At 40.1% G+C, this 20,338-nt stretch overlaps 1 protein-coding gene across 3 annotated transcripts in view; it reads right to left on the bottom strand.

Annotated features, from left to right (window-relative positions):
* Positions 1 to 20,338, bottom strand: part of LOC138755631 (matrix metalloproteinase-16-like) — a 258,984-nt gene that overhangs the window by 66,994 nt on the left and 171,652 nt on the right. For all 3 annotated transcript variants that reach the window (XM_069921980.1, XM_069921982.1, XM_069921981.1), the window contains 2 exons: positions 7,226 to 7,387; positions 6,433 to 6,650 (listed from right to left, as the gene is read on the bottom strand). In XM_069921980.1, coding sequence (XP_069778081.1) covers positions 6,433 to 6,650; positions 7,226 to 7,387 — 380 coding nt within the window. The remainder of the gene's footprint in view (positions 1 to 6,432; positions 6,651 to 7,225; positions 7,388 to 20,338) is intronic.

Below are 20,338 nucleotides of genomic sequence, written 5' to 3'. Positions count from 1 at the left end.
ATTATTTTTACCATAATCACCATAGACTTGATAATTTTTACACTCCATTTTATTTGTTAGATCACTAATGCATCACCTGTCTGCATCTACATACATCATGTATATTGGGTCCACTTTCAACATACTGCAGATGGCAAGAAACCAAGCATTTGTAGTGACATTAGTAGGGGTGGGGTTGGGAAGAAAGGGTGGAATAGGGTAGGCTGAACTAGTTCAAATAAAAAGATAATCATCTTGAAATGTTACTGTTGTAAGAATGAAAAATTTGGTGGCTGCTTTCCAAGCTTTACTCAACTTAATTGTACAGTCCCAGTTAGAATTTAGAATTACAGTTAGAATTTAGAATTATTTAGAACAATTAAATGAGTTACTCCAATTATCTGAAATTGGATTCTCCAAAATCCTCAGTTATCCAAAATGTTAAATTTTTTTTTGGATAAACGAGGATATCTGAAATCTTCATTTGTCTAAAATTTTTTTGGAGCCGAACTGACCAGGGACGTCGGACTCCTGGCGCTGGCAGTGTGGACCTCAATCTCCTGGGCAGGAGTGGGATCGGGCTCCCGGAACAAGCAGGGTGGGGAGGTGTTGGTGATCAGCGGTGCCAATTTTTTTTTTGAGAATGAAACATTATTTTAATGCTTAAAAAGCCTTCCCTTGTTGTTTATTTTTACCATAACAGTAATCACTGTTACAAGTGATTTGCTTTTGCTAGTGGGCGGTGTCAAAAAAATTACCGTTTCTCTAAAAAGAACTTTTATCCAAAATGGACCCCATCCCGACCATTTCAGATAATCAGAGTTGTACTTTATTACATTCTTCCCTTCTTAAAAAAAAACTAGCAGTATCAAGCAATATTTTACAGGACTACTCCCATCCATATCGAGTGGGATGTTTTGGTACACGACTGGATCTCCTGAGTTCTTGTGGAGCTACTGTTTCATCACCTTCCACACTACGGCAGGTCACATCTTTCTCCTCCTCCAGTATTGGTACCACCAGATTTCTTTTATCTTGTTCCACAATAGATGTGGGGATTACCTGGGTTTCTGGACAAGGTTCCAAGTCACGAACAGACAAAGTAGACTTCTTCCATAGAGTACCTGATGTTTGCATATGTTTGACTACTGAGGGGTTCAATTTGATTTGCAAGTGGTTCATTCTTGTTACACTCCTCACAAACATTAGCCAGGAGGGCAGTGAATTTTCATGGGATGAGCGACGTTGAAATGCAAAAAAAACTTCATGGGGTGTAGTATTTGTTACTGTACACAACAGCAATCTTTGGGAGTGTAGTACCACGGGAAGCATGAGTTCCCAATGCTTCTTGGGTAGGTTACGTGATCTAAAGGCTAAACAGACTGCCTTGCATATGATGCCATTGAATCTCTCTAGCTGTCCTTTCCTGATTGGGTGGTATGAAGTAGTATGATGTGGCAACCCCTTTCTGGCAGAGGTAATCTTTTAGATCCTTCAACACGAAGGTGGCGCCTCAATCAGAGTCCATATAATTTGGCATTCCCCATAGGCTAAATAGCAGATCCAGGTATCTGATCACTGTTGTAGAATGCATATTGGGACATAGAAAGGAAAATTGAGTATTCATCAACTTCTGTAAGTGGAGTTGGGTTACGCGAATCTGTAGATAAGGGTCCCTTGAAATCAATACTAAACTGTTCCATAGATTTTTGTTGCTTTGATAAGAGTTCCTCCTGGTGGGTGGCAGAACTGAGTTCATCATAGACCTTGCATGAAGCACAAGTCTTCTTGACATCTTCTGTAGAAAATAGGAGATTCTTTGCTCTAATAAAATGCAGCAGCCAAGTTATTCCTGGATGGCAAAGTCCATTGTGAATGTCAGCTAGTGTGGAGGTAAACGCCTGACGAAGTGCATCAGGGACCACATTCTCTTACCCAGGATGGTACTTTATTGTGTAACTAAATGCTGCAAGCTCCAACCTCCATTCTTGAATCTTTGCATTCTTTACCTTTGTACACTTTTTTCTGTCAAACAGAAAAACATGGTGCCACTAGCCTCTGATCAGTAACCAAGCTAAAGTGGCACCATGCCAGGTAGTGGCTCCGTTTGCGCAATGCCTCACTGTTGGCAGTCACTTCTTTCTCAACAATGTGGTAGCACAGTTCACTTCCTTGTAGCATCTTTGACATGAATGCAACAGGTCATCTTCCTTGGTTAAAGACAGCAGAAATAGCCACATCAGATGCATCACACTCTACCTTAAAGGGTGAATTTTCATCCCCCGAGTGCAGGGTGGTTTCCTCCAACTCTCTCTTTAGTAAACTAAAGTTTTCTCCATTGGAAACTTCTCTGTATTTACCATTGGTTGAATCTTGTTAGAAAACCCATGAATCCATTTGGCCTAATAAGCCAACTTCCCGAGTACCCTTTTTAAGAATCCCAATTTTTTTGGTGGAGGAAGCTCTTGTAGTGGGCAAAGATCTGGCTTCATGATACCATTCCCCATACATTATCCAAGGACATTAATGGTATTCACAGACTCCACAATCTTTGAATCATTAAGTGTTAGGTGCCTCCGACTGATGGTCTTTAGGACATCCTTTACATTTTGATCATGTCCCTCTTGTGCATATCTAGCAATAGTGGTATTATCAAGGAAAGGTGCCTTTCAGCTTTTCTTCTCCAACTAACTTGCCCATAGCTCACTGGAAGAGGGCTACTCCATTTGTGACTCTAAATGGAATCTTACAAATTGGTATAAATGTCGTTGACTTCAAAAGCCGTATATTTCTTATCTGACTCCTGTGACACTTGGTGGTAGGCACTTTTCAGATCAAAGGCAGAGAACATGTTATATTTTACAAGTTCATTCACCATTTCATCAATTCTTGGCAAGGGGTAAGCATCCAATTCCATGTATTGATTGATTGTGTCGGTGGGTAGGATCTTTCACCACTACCAATCGGGCTCGCCATGGTGATAAGCACGTCACAATTAGGCCTTCTGAAAGTAATTGGTGAATTTCCTCTGCAATGAAGTCCTAATCAACTTTGCTAAAGGGTCTTGAATTGGCAGCAATTGGTTTACAGGTTCGTGATAAGTTTTGAGAAAGGAATGGCTATTCTTTTGTTACTGCTGTCAGTCCACATTAATGATCAGCACCATTCCCAGTCGGCTCAGACAAGGGTGCTCCACATTTAAAGTTCACACTCAGATGCTGACGCTGGAAATCCTGGCCAAGTAGTAATTCAGGACATAGTTCCTTCAATACACCAAGTCGTGTGGCAGCGTATGACTGGCTATTAAGACTAGGAGTTAAGTCAACAACAAAATACCCTTGGGAACTGGTGTTTAAAGTATTCTGAGCCATAGTAATTGTGATAGGTACAGATTCTATCACCAATGTGTATATGTACATATGTACAGATGGTTGTGTAGGATGACTGTGATTGGCTGAGAGTGTAGCCACACCTACTGGCAGGTCTTAAAGGATTGCTCCTAGCCAGACCAGGTCATTCTGGACTGGTCGACCTACATGTGATATGCTCCAGTCTTTTAGTTAATAAAAACCTTGGTTTGGATCAACAAGTCTTTGGTTCTTTCGACGCGCATCACAGTAATATCTTTACTTGATGGCTGAACATTTTGTTTTAGTTCCCATGTGACCTCCTCGCTAATGTAACTGTCAGTGCTGCATGAATCCAACAGACCACTTAACCTTTTACCATTCACAGTCATAAAGGTTGCGGCTTGAGAGAGTCCTTGGGGTACATTAGTAAGTGTAGTCAATACCTGAGAATTGACCACTATTGTCACTGGGCTTGGTGACACCTTGATTTGAACAACTGGGCATAATGCCCCTTCTTGGCTCATTTATAACAAGCAACCTTGCGTGCTGGACAATTATCCTGTGAATGGTAAGAGAAAGCACAGAAGAAACATTTCCATTTTGTATTATAAGTGGCAGCCGCAGCTGGTTTCTTAAAATCAACTTGAAGGTTATCAAGCAGCCCCCTGCTAAAGAATCCTTCTCACACACTGCAGCTGGATGGGCTGCCAATATAGCATATGCATCATTATTGTGTTGAGCTACATCTAATGCAGTAGTTTGATTGTAAGCAGTCTGTAAGTCCAGTATTTTGTTTTCTAAGAGACACTGGCGTATTGCAGGTGAGGCAATGTCAGCGATGAATGTGTCAAGCATTGCCTCGTTTCCACACTGCACTGCAGTATGATCTTGAAAATTACATCTTTAACTTTTCCAAAACCCTGAAGGAATCATCTAGTGATTCTCCTGGCTTCTGCCGCCTGGTAGCCAGTAAATGTCTGGCAAAAACCTCATTGGGAGTCTTCACATATAAACTGCCCAACTTAGAGATAGTGGAGTCAAACTTTTCACATCCTTCTATGTATTCAAAAACATGGCAACTCACAAAACCTAATAGTGTTCTGAACTTGTTTGGTATATTGTTCCCATAGTCGTAGATGTAGTTCATTAAAATCATACGCCAGTGTCACCACTCGTTGGCAGCTGTCGGTGAGATGGAGTCAATGTCTAAGTACTTGAGCCTCTATGTCATCTTCATGCTTGACAATTAAGTTGAGTAAATTGTTGTGAGAATGAAAAACTTGGTGGCTACTTTCCAAGTTTTACTCAACTTAATTGTATAGTTACAGTTAGAATTTAGAATTATCGTTTGAATTTTAAATTATTTAGATCAATAAATAATACCTTTATAATATTACAATGGCATTAGTTCTCTTGTCTATTCTGTGCTTATGAATCATAATATTGGCTGCTCAGCACTGTATAAATACTGACTATCTTTTTAAAACTGGGGAAGGCCAAATAGAACACTGATAAAACTGAAAGCTTTTATAAGAATTTTAATAAACCTTAAGCAGTAAAAACAGACTGCCTGAAAACTTTGCCCAAGTTATTTTCACTTTAATTGCAAGTGTAAAAGAAGCAAGAAATATTGCATTTCCATGAGTATCCATATTCTGTTCAATGTTTCAATATCCTCCTGCTGAATTAAATTCACTCTCAAAAACAAATAAAATATCTTTATATCTTAAAATTAGATCAAAAAGAAATGTTAAACTTTCAAAACAAGAGAAAATTCTGAATAAATTAAAATTTCAAATTTAAATTAATTGAAAAAAATTAATACATACAGCATGATAACAGGCCATTTCAGCCCATGAGTCCGAGCCGCCCAATTTACCCCAATTAACTTACAGCCCCTGCTACATTTTGAATGGAGACAACATACAAACTCCTTAAAGACTGCGCAGGATTTGAACATTTGTCCCGATCGCTGGTGTTGTAAGGGCATTGCACTACCCACTATGCCAACTGTAAGGCCCTTTTTGAGTTTAACTCAATTAAATAAAACAACTATACCTTAAGCTTTCTTAAATATTGCAGCAGTTGGAAATCTACAATAAAAATTAAGCAAAATACTGGAAATACACAGGCAGCATCTTAGTAGAAAAAAACTGACTAACCGAAAAATCTAAATATTCCAGCCACACCACCATGCAAATTAAATAGTGTAACAAGTAAAAACACTTCTGCTGGAGAAATTCAGCAGGGCAAACGACATTTCTTCATACAGCAAAGATACATAATGAATGGTCTGGGCTTGAGCCCTTCAACAAGGTATGAGTAAAATGTAGGCAGGTGCCTGAATAAAATGGTGGGGTTAGGGGGAGGAGCAACAGGCCCACAGGCAAGAGGTAATAGGTGAATAAGGAACAACAGAAAACAGGGGGGGGGGGGGAAATAGCTCTGTGAATGGAGAGGGAAAGGGGTGGAGAGCGAAAAGGGTGGAGAGCTGGAGGAAAGGAAACAGAGGGAGAGGGCAGAGAGAGTCAATGGGGAATGGCTTTTCTCAGCTAGACCGAAACCAGAGAAATTGATGTTAATGCCATCCGGTTGGAGAGTAGTGCCCAGATAGAATATTAGGTGTTGCTCCTCCGATTTACGGGTAGCCTTGGTACAGAAGGGGAGCAGTGAGAGAGATTCCTACAGAACTCCCTTCAGAGAGCATAACAAGTTTTCTCACAAATAGTTTGACCTAATTTTCCATGCAAACAGCAGCAATTCCAGTGTATTGAAAAATTATTTCTGCTTTTGAATTGCGTTCTTCCTAGAAAGGCAAACAATTTTGACAAAGAAGGAAAGTGCACTCAGTGTAACATTTTCAAAACCATCCATCACAAAATGCTGAGGTAAAATATAATATTCAATTTCCCTTTCCTGTTTTTATCAAATCTGGAATACACCACTACCCAACTTTCCCAGATGACTCTGCACTCCTTACTTTGCTTGTGATATTAAAAAAAAGTTACATCTGGCAAAGTTAATTTGATCATTTTGATGGGAACGACATTTCTCCAAAATAGAATTCGCTGATTACGACATAGTTATTTTTAACAACTCTTACCTTAAAAACAAACATTTCACCCCTTAAAATAGCCAAGGTGTTGAAATTTCCATCACAGATATTGGGTTTGGCACCTGGATGGGAAGGTCTGTCCCTGGTAGGTGGGCGCGGAGGGCGTGGCTGTCTGTTAGGTTTCCGAGGCTCAGAAGGTGGATTGGAGTGATGTGGTGGTACTGTGGGCAAAGGTTTTGTTGGATGTGTAATCTTGTCTGGTGGACCTATGTAAAAACATAGACAGAAGTGAATGAAATTGTGAATGACAATCAATAACTTTTGAATATAAAAAAGGGAATAGTTTTTCAACTTACCACTGGGACATAAATCTGCTTTTAAGAAATGCTGCAGACTTTTAAAAACTCATCGCTCTCTTTTCCTCTCCTTTGTCTCCTTTACTCTAGCTCCCCTCCTTTCTCTTTCTCCTTTCAAGAGAGCTAATCCTCGACACTCTTCCCCTATTATTTATTAGCTTCTTGCTCTTCTACCCTCCCACCTGTGACCTCTTACCTTTTAACCTATGCTCCTCCCCTGTCCCTTCCTCCCTCCCCTTCTCTCCACTTCATTCCCTCTACTTAATTCAGGAGCTTGCTTGTTTCTGCTTTGGGCCCCAAGCCCAAAATGTTGGCTACCCTTTACTTCCCATGGATGCTGCAACGACCTGCTGTGTTTCTTCAGCACATTTGTGTATCGCAAGCTTTTAAAACCACCTACTTTTAATTTCTAATGAAATCAATGACAACACTAGTATTATGTCTGCGTGGCGAACAAAGTATATCAATGAAGTATGGCTACAAACCATATATCTTCTGAATGCCTTGTAAGTCATCTTGTGGAAGTTGAAAATGTTCTGTATCCATGTACTGGTAAAATGGGGCCATAATTGCACTGGGATCATTGGAGTGTTCCAGGCCAAGGGCATGACCAAGTTCATGAACTGCAACCAGAAATAAATCATTTCCTACAGAAAACAAAAGAGAAGAGATTTAAAATGATGACTACTCCTAAATATTAAAAAAAATTAATGTGGATTTATTCTGTGATAACTTCCAGGGGGAAAAAGGAGATGAAGTAAAACAAAAAGAATAAACAAAACTAGGAAGGATAAATCTGTCAAAAAGACGCATTTTAGAAGGAACATTTATTACTTTGCTTTAAAGATTTAATTATGATTGAAATATTGTACTCATAATAGTAGCAAGATACACAAATGACGGAGAATATGCATTCAAAATAATTAATAACATCCAAATATTGAACTAAGATGCTAACAAACTTGTACCAAGTTCCACACTCCAAATCTTATAAGAATGATACACATAATATCAATAATTTTTAATTTTATCATCTCACACATTGGTCCATAGATTAATTTTTCCACAGAGGTTTATTTTCATTGTACTCGAGACCTGTAAAAATCAATACTTTCATTCTAAAGGTATCAGTTAGTGTATATTATTGCATCCTGTTCGCTAGTTTATGTGAAACTTGTATTCTGTGAGATGCTGCTGTCTTGTAACAAAGGATGCCATTATGGTGGGGGATCCTTGTTTTCAGATCAGGTTTCATTTGGATAGCTTTTCAGGATTTATTAGAATATGTGGTCATAGAAATTGGCTCTTTCTTTGCTATATCAATGTGAGCACTATTGGAACCAACTAGACTAAATGATTTTTACAGACCATGCTTCTCTTTAGTCTCATTAGTAAAATAAAATTGGATACGGGTGGTTGAGCTGCTCTATATAGTAGAGAACATGCCTTTGGGGCCAAACTGTGTATTTCCACATGCAAATAGCTAACAGGATTTTTTTTAAATTAAGTGTACTCTACAAACTAAATATGGCACAAAATCAAAATTTGATTGATGTGTTAAATTACGGATTTGTCTCTCAGGCTAAATAGTTTTAAACTTTCTGCCATGCCCATTCCTGTTGACCAGCCTGGTACCAAAGCTCAGTTTTACCGTCTTAAGATTCTGCAGTAGATCTTAGATCCTGGAGGTTTTCTGGGTGTACAATAGCCAGTACTATAAATGTTTTGTAACCCTTCATACCAGTTGATCACCAGCTAACAATTCAAAGGTGCAGATTAAAGATTCTTCTTTTTAAAATATTGAGTATGGTTTAATTTAATGAAATGCTTGAGCCTCAAGTTCTATAATTTGTCTCACCTGCCTCATGCTATATATTTGTCTTTGCTTTGCATCATTATGCAAGGATATGGTACATTGATCAAACCAAATGTGCTTGATCATTTCAAATGTTTATTCCCTATGCAACAGAGCTGCACAAGTATCTGTATCAAACTTTATTTCACCTCGTCTTAACTCCAAGCACTTTTGTAATGTTTCTTTTATTGTAATGAAGAAACTTGAGTTCTTTTAAAACAGTGGTTCTCCACCTTTTTCTTTCCGCTCACATACCACTTTAAGTATTCCCATTGGTACTCTGTGATTAGTAAAGGAAAGAAAAAGGTGGAAAACCACTGTTTTAATCATACCTAATTGACTGATTATGTGCATGGTTTCATAACTCCAAAGGAAATGGGCCAATGACAATTTTTCTCAAGCAAAATATTTCAGTAACAATTTGGTCTAGAGCAGTGATTCTTAACCTTCCCTTCCCACTCACATACCACCTTAAGCAATCCTTTACTAATCGCAGAGTACCGATGACATTGGGATTACTTAAAGTGGTATGTGAGTGGGAAAAAAAGGTTGAGAACCACTGTTTTAAAATAACTATACTTTATTAGCTATAGAACTCATTCATAACTGTGTGGAATCCAAATGAGCTGCCACAAACTAGTCTCCAACTCCCTTTAGTTGTCAGGAGTATCACTAGCACTCTATCACTACATCACCTTTCCTTGAGATGTTTAATCAAACAAAATGGCACACTAATACAGTTTTTATTTCAATTTAAAGTTCAACACAAACACAAATACAAACAATGGCAGCAGAAACTTTTTAATTGTGCAGTTCTTCTTTTGGAGATTCAGCCTGTCAGGTGCCTTGATAAAACGTGTGGTATGTCCTAACACAGATGCTTGCGTTGGCTCTGCTAGTCCACTACTGTCTAGTACTGGTGGTGTTTTGTCTGTTTCTGTGCAGGCTGTTCTTTCAGTGCCGCTTGAATTTTCAGCAGGCTCTTTCAATTCCTTGTCAGTATTTGACTATCCTCTATTCTGACAGTGTAGGATCTTGGATTTACCTCCTCCAGAACAGCAGCCTTTTTGTCCCAAGTGTTGGAATCTCTGAGTCTCACTGTGCATTGTTGTGCTAGTGGCCGTAAGCTTCTTGCTGACTTGTCATTTGTTTGCTTTTTGTTTCCATTGCAGATGGTTTTGTTTCCGTTCAACATCTTCGACATCTCTGTTCTTGTTTGGGTCTGCAGAGTAGGGAAGTGTGGTGCATATTCTATGACCCATCAAAAGCTCAGCAGATGATGTGCCATGCTCAACAGGTGAAGCTTTGTGACTCAATATAGAATTAGATACAGATCTGAGGCACTGTCTAGTGCTTTCTTGAGCAACTATTTCAACTATGTGAACTCCTTTCCATGCTTTACTGTTTGATTGTGAATGTAAAGGACTTGAAATCACATGTCCAAAATCATACTCTTCTGCAAAGTTCTGGAATTCTCTACAGCTGTATCATGGTCCATTGTCACTGTAGACAATTTGAGTAATTCCATGTCTTGCAAAGATCGATTTCATATATTTGATGACACAAGCAGCAGACATATTAGGAAGCAGTGCAATCTCTGGATAGTTTAAAAGATAATCAATAACCAGCAAGTAATTATTTCCATCCATGTGTAATAGATCAGTCCCAATTTTCTGTCATGGTTCTGCTGGTCCATCAGTTATTATCCTGGGTTTTTTAGCTTGCTTTGCATGATGTTTCAAACAGGTTTCACAGCTTTAAAGCATTCTGTCAATGTTAGCGGTTTATCCCTGGCCAAAAACAGCATTTCTGGCCCTCCTCTTGCATTTTTTCATTCCACAGTGCCCCTCATGCACCCTTTTCTTGTTACAGTAATTGAGGAATGATAATTCTGCTCTGTCTGAATAGAAACCCATTGACAACAGTCAGCTCAGCTGTTGTAGTATGGCTGACATTTAACTCTAGGCCATTCTTCATTCAGATTTTTGATAAGCTTCTGCAGAACTGTGTTCTTCTCTGTTTCAGCTGCGATCTGCTTGGATTTCATGTCAGATACGGAAAGAGATTCAGTGATCAGGTTCACATGGTTCACTTATGTCTCTGTGGAATTCTCATTGAGAACTTCACTCTCCATCATTGCCCAGAATAATGTATCAGCTAACAAAATAGGTTTGCCTGGTGTGTATACTCTCTTGACTAGGCTTAAGGTTTCACATGCTTTGTCACCAAGCATTGATTCATGTCTATCTGGGAATATAGTGAACCTGAGGTTGGGTTCTTTATCTTTAACTTTCACCTTGAGTTTACATGTACCTTTGTAGGCATTGAGCTGTACAGGATTTGCATGGATGTATGGCTTTATCTTCATTGCCCTGATGTTGCGCTCACAAATCAAATTGACCTCTGCTCCTCTGGCCAGCTTGAAAGGAATATTTGTTCCATTTGTATGCAATGACACAGTCCATTTATCCTGCTTGACTCTGTCCAAGTTTTGCTCTTCAGTGTCTGCTGGTTTATAATCTTCCACTACTATGCCATCGAAAATTGTATCACTGAGGGCAGTTCCTTCTATAGTGTGTACAATGTACATGCTTTCACTTCTGTTTTGTTTCCCTTTGGAAAAACATTGCTCTGGATAGTGATTCTGTTATTTGCACTTATTACAGACTTTTCCATAGGCTGAGAATCATTTTGGTGCATGTTGAGTGTCACATCTTTTACAAATGAATGTCTCTCCATCCTTTTGTTGTTTCCTATATCTCATTTTTGGTTTATGTGTGTGTCCTGACATTGTGGCTATGAATATGCCTTTGTTTTCACTGGTTTTTGCACTCTCACTGAACTTTTTCACAAGCTACAGAACTAATTCTCTAGTATGGCATATCTTCACAGCTCCAGCTAAGGTAAGCTGTCTCTTACAGCAACCTTTCTCTCACTTTCTTATCAATAATCCTGAACACAGTTTGATCACAGATCATTTATTCTTTCAGCATTTGTTCTTATAACATGTACCTCTCAAATATTTCATTTTTCTTTGATGAACACTGTTCACCAAACATCTCAATAACATTGTCGAACATTGCCTTGGTCAGCTGCCTCGGCAAAAACAAATGTATTGAAAACCTCTAGTACTTGAGTTCTTGCCATGGTAGCTAGTAGTGCAATATTTCATACATTAGTTTTGCTATCGAGTCCACTGACTTGCAGGTGCAACTTGAGTTTTTGTTTGAACAACCTCCATGCATGTCTGACATTTCCAGTCCAATTTACAGCATTTGGAGTCTTTACACTCTCCACATCTTTGCTGATAATGACTGGTACACAGTCTGTATTCTCTGGCGTTTATTCCACTCCTGGTACCTTGACACTCCTGGTACCTTGTGATGTTTCTTTTATTGTAATAAATACATTTGGGTTATTTTAAAACAACTACTTCATCAGCTATAGAACTCATTCACGATCGTATGAAGGCATCCATCTCAAATCCAACTGAGCTACAACAATCTAGTCTCCGACTCCATCTAGTGGCCAGGAGTATCACTAGAACTCTAACAATGCAATTAAAAAGAAGCTCATTGTGATGGGATTAGGCAGGAACTGGGAAGAGTAAATTGGGAACAGATGTTCTCGGGGAAAAGAACAGAAGGAATGTAGAAGATGATTAGGGACTACTTGAACAGGGTTCTGGATCATAAGAAATAGGAGAAGGAGTAGGCCATCTGGCTCATTGAACCTGTTTCAACATTAAATATGTTCATGGCTGATCTGTTGATAGGCTCATTTCCACCTTCCTGCCTTTTCACCATTCCCTCAATTCCCCTACCATAGATTTGTCCCACAGAGACAGGGAAAAGATGGTCGGATAAAGGAACGGTGGTTGACAATATCGGTGAGACAATTAGTTAAGAGGTAGAAGGAAGCATACAGAAGGGTTAGGAAGAAAAAGACAGGAAGGCCACTTGAGAATTATATAGTAGTCAGGGAGGAACTCAAAAAAGGACATGGGAGAACCAGAAGGGGGCACAATAAGGCCATAGAAAGTAGGATTAAGGTAAACTTTAAGGTGTTCTATGCATATGTGAAGAGCATGTTGTGGGTGAAGGTAGGGCTGCTAAAGGATAAGGGAGACGACATGTACCTGGAGGCAGAGGAAGTAGGGGAAGTCTTAAATGAATATTTTCCTTCAGGGTTCTCCAGACAAAGGGTCCTTGGTCAATGTAAGGTCAGTATAGAACAAGCTTATGCTTTGGAGCATGTTGAGGTTAAGAAGGAGGAAGTGCTAGATCTTAGATTAGGATTGATAGATCCCTGGGGGCAGTCAAGATATACCCCAGGCAACCAAGAAAATGAAGGAAGAGATTGCTGAGGCTTTGACAATGATTTTTGTGTCCTCCCTGGCCACAGGGGAGGCATCAGAGGATTGGAAAGTGGCAAATGTCATCTCCTTGTTTATAAAAGATAATGGGGAGACTTCTGGAAATTATAGACCAGTGAGTCTCATGAGAGTACTCCACAAACTATTGAAGAGGATTCTTAGGGACAGGATTTATGAGCATTTGGAAAAATATACTCTTGTCAGGGATAGTCAGCACAGTTTTGTGAGGGGTAGGTATTGCCTCATGAGCCTAATTGAGTTTTTGGAGGAGGTAAGAAAATAAACTGATGAAGATAGGGTAGTAGATGTGATGTATAGGAATTTTAGTAAAGCATTTTACAAGGTCCACCATGGTAAACTCATTCAGAAGGTCATGAGGCATAGGATCCGTGGAACCTGAAGGTTGCAGATGTTGTGGATAGTGTAATGGGTTGTCATAAGTTACAAAAGGATATAGACAGAATGCAGAGTTGGACAGAAAAGTGGCAGATGGAGTTCAATCAGATAAGTGTGAAGTGATGCACTTTGGAAGGTCAAACCTGAAGGCAGCATTCTTAACAGTGTAGAAGAAAAAATGGACCTTGGTATCTAAATCAATAGCACTCTGAGGTTGCTACACAGGTTGATAGGGTCGTTAAGAAGGCTTATAGTACACTGGCCTTCTTTAGTTGGGCAAATGAGTTCAAGAATCATGAGGTAATGTTACAGCTCTATAAAACTCTGGGTAGACCTCACTTGAAATATTGTGTTCATTTCTGGTTGTCTCATTACAGGAAGGATGTGGAAGCTTTGGATAGGGTGCAGAGGATATTTATGAGGATGATGCTTGGAATGGAGAAAATGTCTTATGAGGCAAGGTTAACAGAGCTATTCTCTTTAGAGTGAAGAAAGATGAGAAGTGATTTTATAGAGAATACAATATTATGAGAGGCTTAGATAGAGTGGACAGCAAGCACCTTTTTCCCTGTGCAAGAGTAGCAAACACCAGAGGACATCTGAACAAGGTGAGGAAGGAAAGTTTAAGAAGAATCAAGGGTAAGACAAAGAGTAGTGGGCACTTGGAATGCATTGCCAGTAGTGGTGGAGTCTGGTGCAATAGAGACATATAAAAGACTGAGACAGTCACATGGATTCAAAAAAATAGAGGGTTGTGGGTGTGAGGTAGGAAAGGTTTAGTTTGTTGAATAGATTTCTATTGGTCGGCACAACATTGTGGGCTGTACTTTGCTGTACTTTCCATGTTCATATCCAAGACACAAATATCTGTCCACCCCATTGACAATAAGAATCCAGTTAATTTGGGGAAGTAGTAGTCAAATTCTATTGAAAGTAAAACACAAACATCTCTTCTATCTGAATCATGCCTGAAAGAACATGAAGAAGGTATCCAAAGTAAATATAATCCGAGAACAACGATACCTGAATGTAATGATTATCTCTTTTATGGAGTGAAACACAAAAAACTGCAGATGCTGTGATTTTAGTCAAAGCACAGAAATGCTGCAGGAAAACATAGCAGCATTGATAGGAGATAGATACTGATGTTTCAGACCTGACTCCTTGTAATGTGTGCGTGTGTTTTCTCACTCATACCTCGAGGAACGTCTCAGGCTCAAAACATTGGTTTACCTCCTAAGGACGCTGTGAGACCAACTGAGTTCCTCCAGCATTTCTGTGATGAAGAAGGTGGGTTCTCCCAGTTTGAAATTTAATATAAGTAACCAAATATGATGTAATTATTTCTAATATACATTGACCCTGATTGATTGGTCATACAAGTATTGATTTTCACTTAAAAAAAAAAATAAACTTTCATATGCTGGAAATTTAAAATGAAAATGAAAAAGATTTTAAAAACTTTGCAGGTCCTGCTGCATCTGTGGGGAGAGATACAGATTGAATGCATTAGGTTGAAGACCAAGTGTTTTTAGCCTCATGACTTTTACTTGTTAAACATGCAGTTATTAGAACATAGAAGTCATAGTCACTACTTATAAAAATGGTGCATAAATGTTATTATTTCACTACTTACAATAAATGTATATGCAATTAAAAACGGAACTAATTAAAACCCAACAAGTCAACAACATACTCATTACAAAGGGAAGAATAAATGCATGAGCAGCGTAAAACATCCGAGGGGTTTCTCAACCATTCACTTGCACTTTTTCTGTGATAATAGCAGTGTGAAGAGGGTAGGGCCTGGGCAGTGAGGGTCCTTGATGATAGAGACTGCTTTTTTGAGACATTGATATTCTGGTTTACTAACTGGAATGGAAACATATATTGGGTGCTATACATCATTTGACATCAAACCATTAGGATCCTTTGTACACCACTACCTTATATAAAGTTTGACACTTTTCCACTTGGACAAAATAATAGTGTGAAGGGAAAAACTTCAAATAGGTGTCTAGTCCAGGCGTCTCAGGTAAGAAGCAGCAGCATTGTGGAAGGTTACCTCGTTTAATCTCCTCCAATAAGCCTTGCTGCAGGATGAGTTCAGGACTCCATCAAGCTCACCAGTAATCCTTGTCACATTCAAAAAGGCACCAGACAAACAGACTAAGAACTGATGAACGAAAGACTGTCAGTTTTTCGACATACCCAGCATCTGTTGATCAAAACTGATGTACGAGCTACAGCCTTCAGAAAGTAAGAGTGCAAATTTGAAAACAAAATCATGGACATGCATGATTGATCATGGAACTACTTGGTGAACAATTTTGCACATTTGCATAAAATTATCCAGGATGTTTCTATTAATATTTATGAATGAACCAAGAAGAGAAACTACGTACATTTCAGTCAGTATCAGATCCTGTTTTTGTTGATGCACGAGCAAGCATTCACGCACATCCAAACACATAAGATGCAAACAGGATGGCTGAACAAATTCATGCTGCTATCTTTGAATGCAGTAGTCAAAGAAGCATAAAATGTCAAAGTTCTAGCAGCAACACCAACTGATGAATCACGTACAGGAAAATAAAGTCCGCTCTGATCTGAATACTGGGCTAGTACATAATTTAACAAAGCAAAGGAATAACAATAATCAAAGAAACAAGAAAATCTTGACAAAATCTGGAGCTCCACAAATGTGAATTGGTTCTTTGCCCAGAAACACCCTGCAGCAAATATATGTATTTTTAGATTTTGCCATTTTTCACAATTTTATCAGGGCAGAAGACATTGGCTGGATTTATCATTTAATGTGTTTGCCTGCTGTGCATATTGTAATGTAACTAGACAGAAACATACTATGGGGTTTCCAAGGATCAGTATTGGGATCATATGTTTGGTAAATAATATAAAATTTGGCAATATAAAGACCAGGATTCTTGGGGGTTTGAGGATGACCATGATTCAAAATGGTCAGTTTGTGGGTTAGTTCCAACCAGCCCTCTACAACAAGCAAGAATGGTTTGTGCTCTCCTTCCCTTGCCTCCATGCCAGTGATGAAAAGTTGCACTCACAAACAAATTAGAAGCTCAGACATCAAATGGCTTTTGCGTCTGGTACTGGCCATCCTGGGGTCCTCTGTTGTCAGACAGTATGCACGCATATGTTATGACAAGTCTCCTCACATCTATGTCATTTGGGATTCTCCAAGCAAGCAGAAGGAAGAAACATTCATTCCAGTTGCTTTTGAACCTTGCTTTCAGAAATGATTAGCTTTTTGATGAGCTGTTGACAACCTGATCTGAAATAATTTTTACCCTTGGAGTCGGAATGAAGGTTTCAGCTTGCTTGTATTTAATGCTCTCGTAAATAAAAGATTTATCCTGAAGGTAAATACTGGCAACTCTCATTTGACAACTTCCTTTTGTTATTTAGTTTTTTTTCCCTTCCTTTCTAAAATGCCTGGATATTTCTTCTGGCAACTTGGTCCTTAATCGACAGCAGGGATTTCAATGACTCCCATGTTTGTCTTTAAAAAGTAATTAAAATCATGAAAATTGAAAAACACAAAAGATTGGGAACATGGTGTAAAAGTCAGGTGACCTAGCTATATAGAACATGTCCATATAAAAGCTGTGCAAGGCCATCAGGGATGCCAAGAGGCGATATCGAACCAGATGAGCCTCAGACGAACCTCATGGGCACCAGGAGACAGTACCAGGCAACACTTGTCCCTACATCTCCCTCACCATAGTCTGGGGCCCCAAGCAGGCCTTTCAAATGAAGCAACATTTCACTTGATTGATTTACTGCATCTGGTGCTTCCATTGTGGTCTTCTCTATACCGGAGAGACTGGGCGCAAACTGGGAGATCGTTTAGTTGAGCTTCTTCACTCTGTCCGCACCAGTGAAAGGGATCTCCCAGTGGCCAACCATTTCAGTTCTGCATCCCAATCCCATACTCACATGTCTATCCATGGCCTCATGTACTATCCCATCAAGACAACTCATAAATTGAAGGAACAACAGCTGATTTTCCGTCTGTGCACTCTCCAGCTTGATGACATTAACAATAACTTTTCAGGTTTCTGCTAACCTGCTCTCCTTTCCCTCCCCCCCTCCTTTTTTCTTTTACTCAGCTCTCCATCCCCTTTCCTCTCTACTCACCCAGCCATCCCTCCTCCTCTTGCTTACTGCTGCGCCACCTATTCCCTCCTGCCTTTACGACCACACTTCCTCCCCCTACACCTCCCCACTTTACCTTTTTATTTGGACGGTTGTTGACATTTTTCCAAACCTTGTGAAGGCCTCAAGCCAAAAACATTGCTTATGTATTTTTATCTTTGCTATATAAAGGACATGGTTTGACCTGGTGAGTTGTACGTACCACCTTGGTGAGTTGCACCACCGTGGTGTTTTTACTTCAATCACTGTGTCTGTTTTACTTAAGTTGAATGCATTCCACTCTCACATTGAGCAGGAAGCCAACAAGCCAGTGGCACATATTTCTCCAACCTTGAGCGCACCTGCACCCATTGTCACCACCATAGATATCAGATTGGCCTTCAGAAAAGGAGTGGCCCAGAGGCCCTGGATATTTTCTCTGAGACCAGCTGATGGGAGTATTCAATCAACATTGATTTATACATTGTCAGACTGGTCCACAGCAGATACTATCTCCCTGGAATTACGCTTAGCCCCGAAATACCAGGACGTCAAGGATACCTTTCATCAGATAACAATTTATCCATTGCAGCTCCACTTTGAACACAACAGCACCAAACAAACTCATCCCCTTATTCCATGACCTTGGCTTCAGAACCACCTCACCCCCCCCCCCTCCAATTAAATCCACACCTTCTTATCCCATGGGCCACAATCAATGAGGATTGGTGACAGCAAAGATATGAAGTCCCTTCTGTACTCCCTATACACTCATAACTGTGGCCAAACACAGTTCCAACTCCATCTGTAAATTCACAGATCATGTCACCATTGTATGTAGGATTTCCAATGACGATGAGTCAGAGTAGAGAGTGGAGATAGAGGGACTAGTGGCTTGATGCCAGACTGAGAACCATTCCCTCAGTCAGCAAGACCTAGGAGCTGGTGAAAGACTTGAAACCACGGAAACCATAGAACTTTTACAGCACAGAAAAAGGACCTTTGGATCTTCTAGTCTATACTAAATAATTTCTCATCCCACTGACCTGCATACAGTCCATCGCCCTCCATACCCCTCTCATCCATGTTCCTGTCCAAATTCTTCTTAAATGTTAAAACTGAGCCCACATTCACTATTTCAGCTGGCAGATCATTCCACACTCACAGCACGCTCTGTGTCAAGATGCTCCCCCTCACATTCCCCCTAAATTTTTCCCCTTTCACTCTTAACTAATGCCCTCTGGTTTGTATCTCACCTACCCTCAGTGGAAAAGGCCTATCTACATTTACTCCATCTATCCCCCTCATAATTGTTTATACCTTCATTAAATCTCCCCTCATTCAACTACACTCCAGGGAATAAAGTCCTAACCTGTTTAAATTTTCCCTGTAACTCTTTTCCTGAAGTTAAGTGACCAAAACTGCACAAAATAATCTAAATATGGCCTCACCAATGCCTTATACAACTTTACTGTAACATCCCAACTCCTATACTCAATTCTTTGATTTATGAAGGCCAATATGCCAAAAGCTCTCTTTACAACCCTATCCACGTGTAATGTCACTTTCAGGGAATTATGTATCTGTATTCCCAGATCCCTCTGTTCTACCACACTCCTCAGTGCCCTACCTTTTATGGGACTAAATCCAACAACAGTTTCAAACTGTCAGTGCAGGCATATGGAGCATAATGCTAGTTAACACCTAATATTAGTTTAAAATAATATTCAGTTTTATAATAAAGGGTATTCCATAATTGGCCAAATTGCACAGCTAAAAAATAGCATTATGGATAAAAAATTTACTGAGTACTGGATGTTGCTAAATTGTCATTATGGTAATACAGCACTGTAGACTGTTACTTGGTTACTGCCACCGTGTATATGTATGGTTCATATGTATGGCTGGCGCCTGCAAGCTCACACCAAGACACAAGAGAAACTTGTCCGTGAACTACTCTTTGCAGACGATGCCGCTTTAGTTGCCCATTCAGAGCCAGCTCTTCAGCGCTTGACGTCCTGCTTTGCGGAAACTGCCAAAATGTTTGGCCTGGAAGTCAGCCTGAAGAAAACTGAGGTCCTCCATCAGCCAGCTCCCCACCATGATTACCAGCCCCCCCACATCTCCATCGGGCACACAAAACTCAAAACGGTCAACCAGTTTACCTATCTCGGCTGCACCATTTCATCAGATGCAAGGATCGACAATGAGATAGACAACAGACTCGCCAAGGCAAATAGCGCCTTTGGAAGACTACACAAAAGAGTCTGGAAAAACAACCAACTGAAAAACCTCACAAAGATAAGCGTATACAGAGCCGTTGTCATACCCACACTCCTGTTCGGCTCCGAATCATGGGTCCTCTACCGGCACCACCTACGGCTCCTATAACGCTTCCACCAGCGTTGTCTCCGCTCCATCCTCAACATCCATTGGAGCGCTTACATCCCTAACGTCGAAGTACTCGAGATGGCAGAGGTCGACAGCATCGAGTCCACGCTGCTGAAGATCCAGCTGCGCTGGATGGGTCACGTCTCCAGAATGGAGGACCATCGCCTTCCCAAGATCGTGTTATATGGCGAGCTCTCCACTGGCCACCGTGACAGAGGTGCACCAAAGAAAAAGTACAAGGACTGCCTAAAGAAATCTCTTGGTGCCTGCCACATTGACCACCGCCAGTGGGCTGATATCGCCTCAAACCGTGCATCTTGGCGCCTCACAGTTTGGCGGGCAGCAACCTCCTTTGAAGAAGACCGCAGAGCCTACCTCACTGACAAAAGGCAAAGGAGGAAAAACCCAACA

Source organism: Narcine bancroftii, chromosome 2 (genome assembly GCF_036971445.1).
Source record: "Narcine bancroftii isolate sNarBan1 chromosome 2, sNarBan1.hap1, whole genome shotgun sequence".
Classification (NCBI taxonomy): Eukaryota; Metazoa; Chordata; class Chondrichthyes; order Torpediniformes; family Narcinidae; genus Narcine; species Narcine bancroftii.
This window is presented reverse-complemented; position numbering and strand designations above follow the sequence as displayed.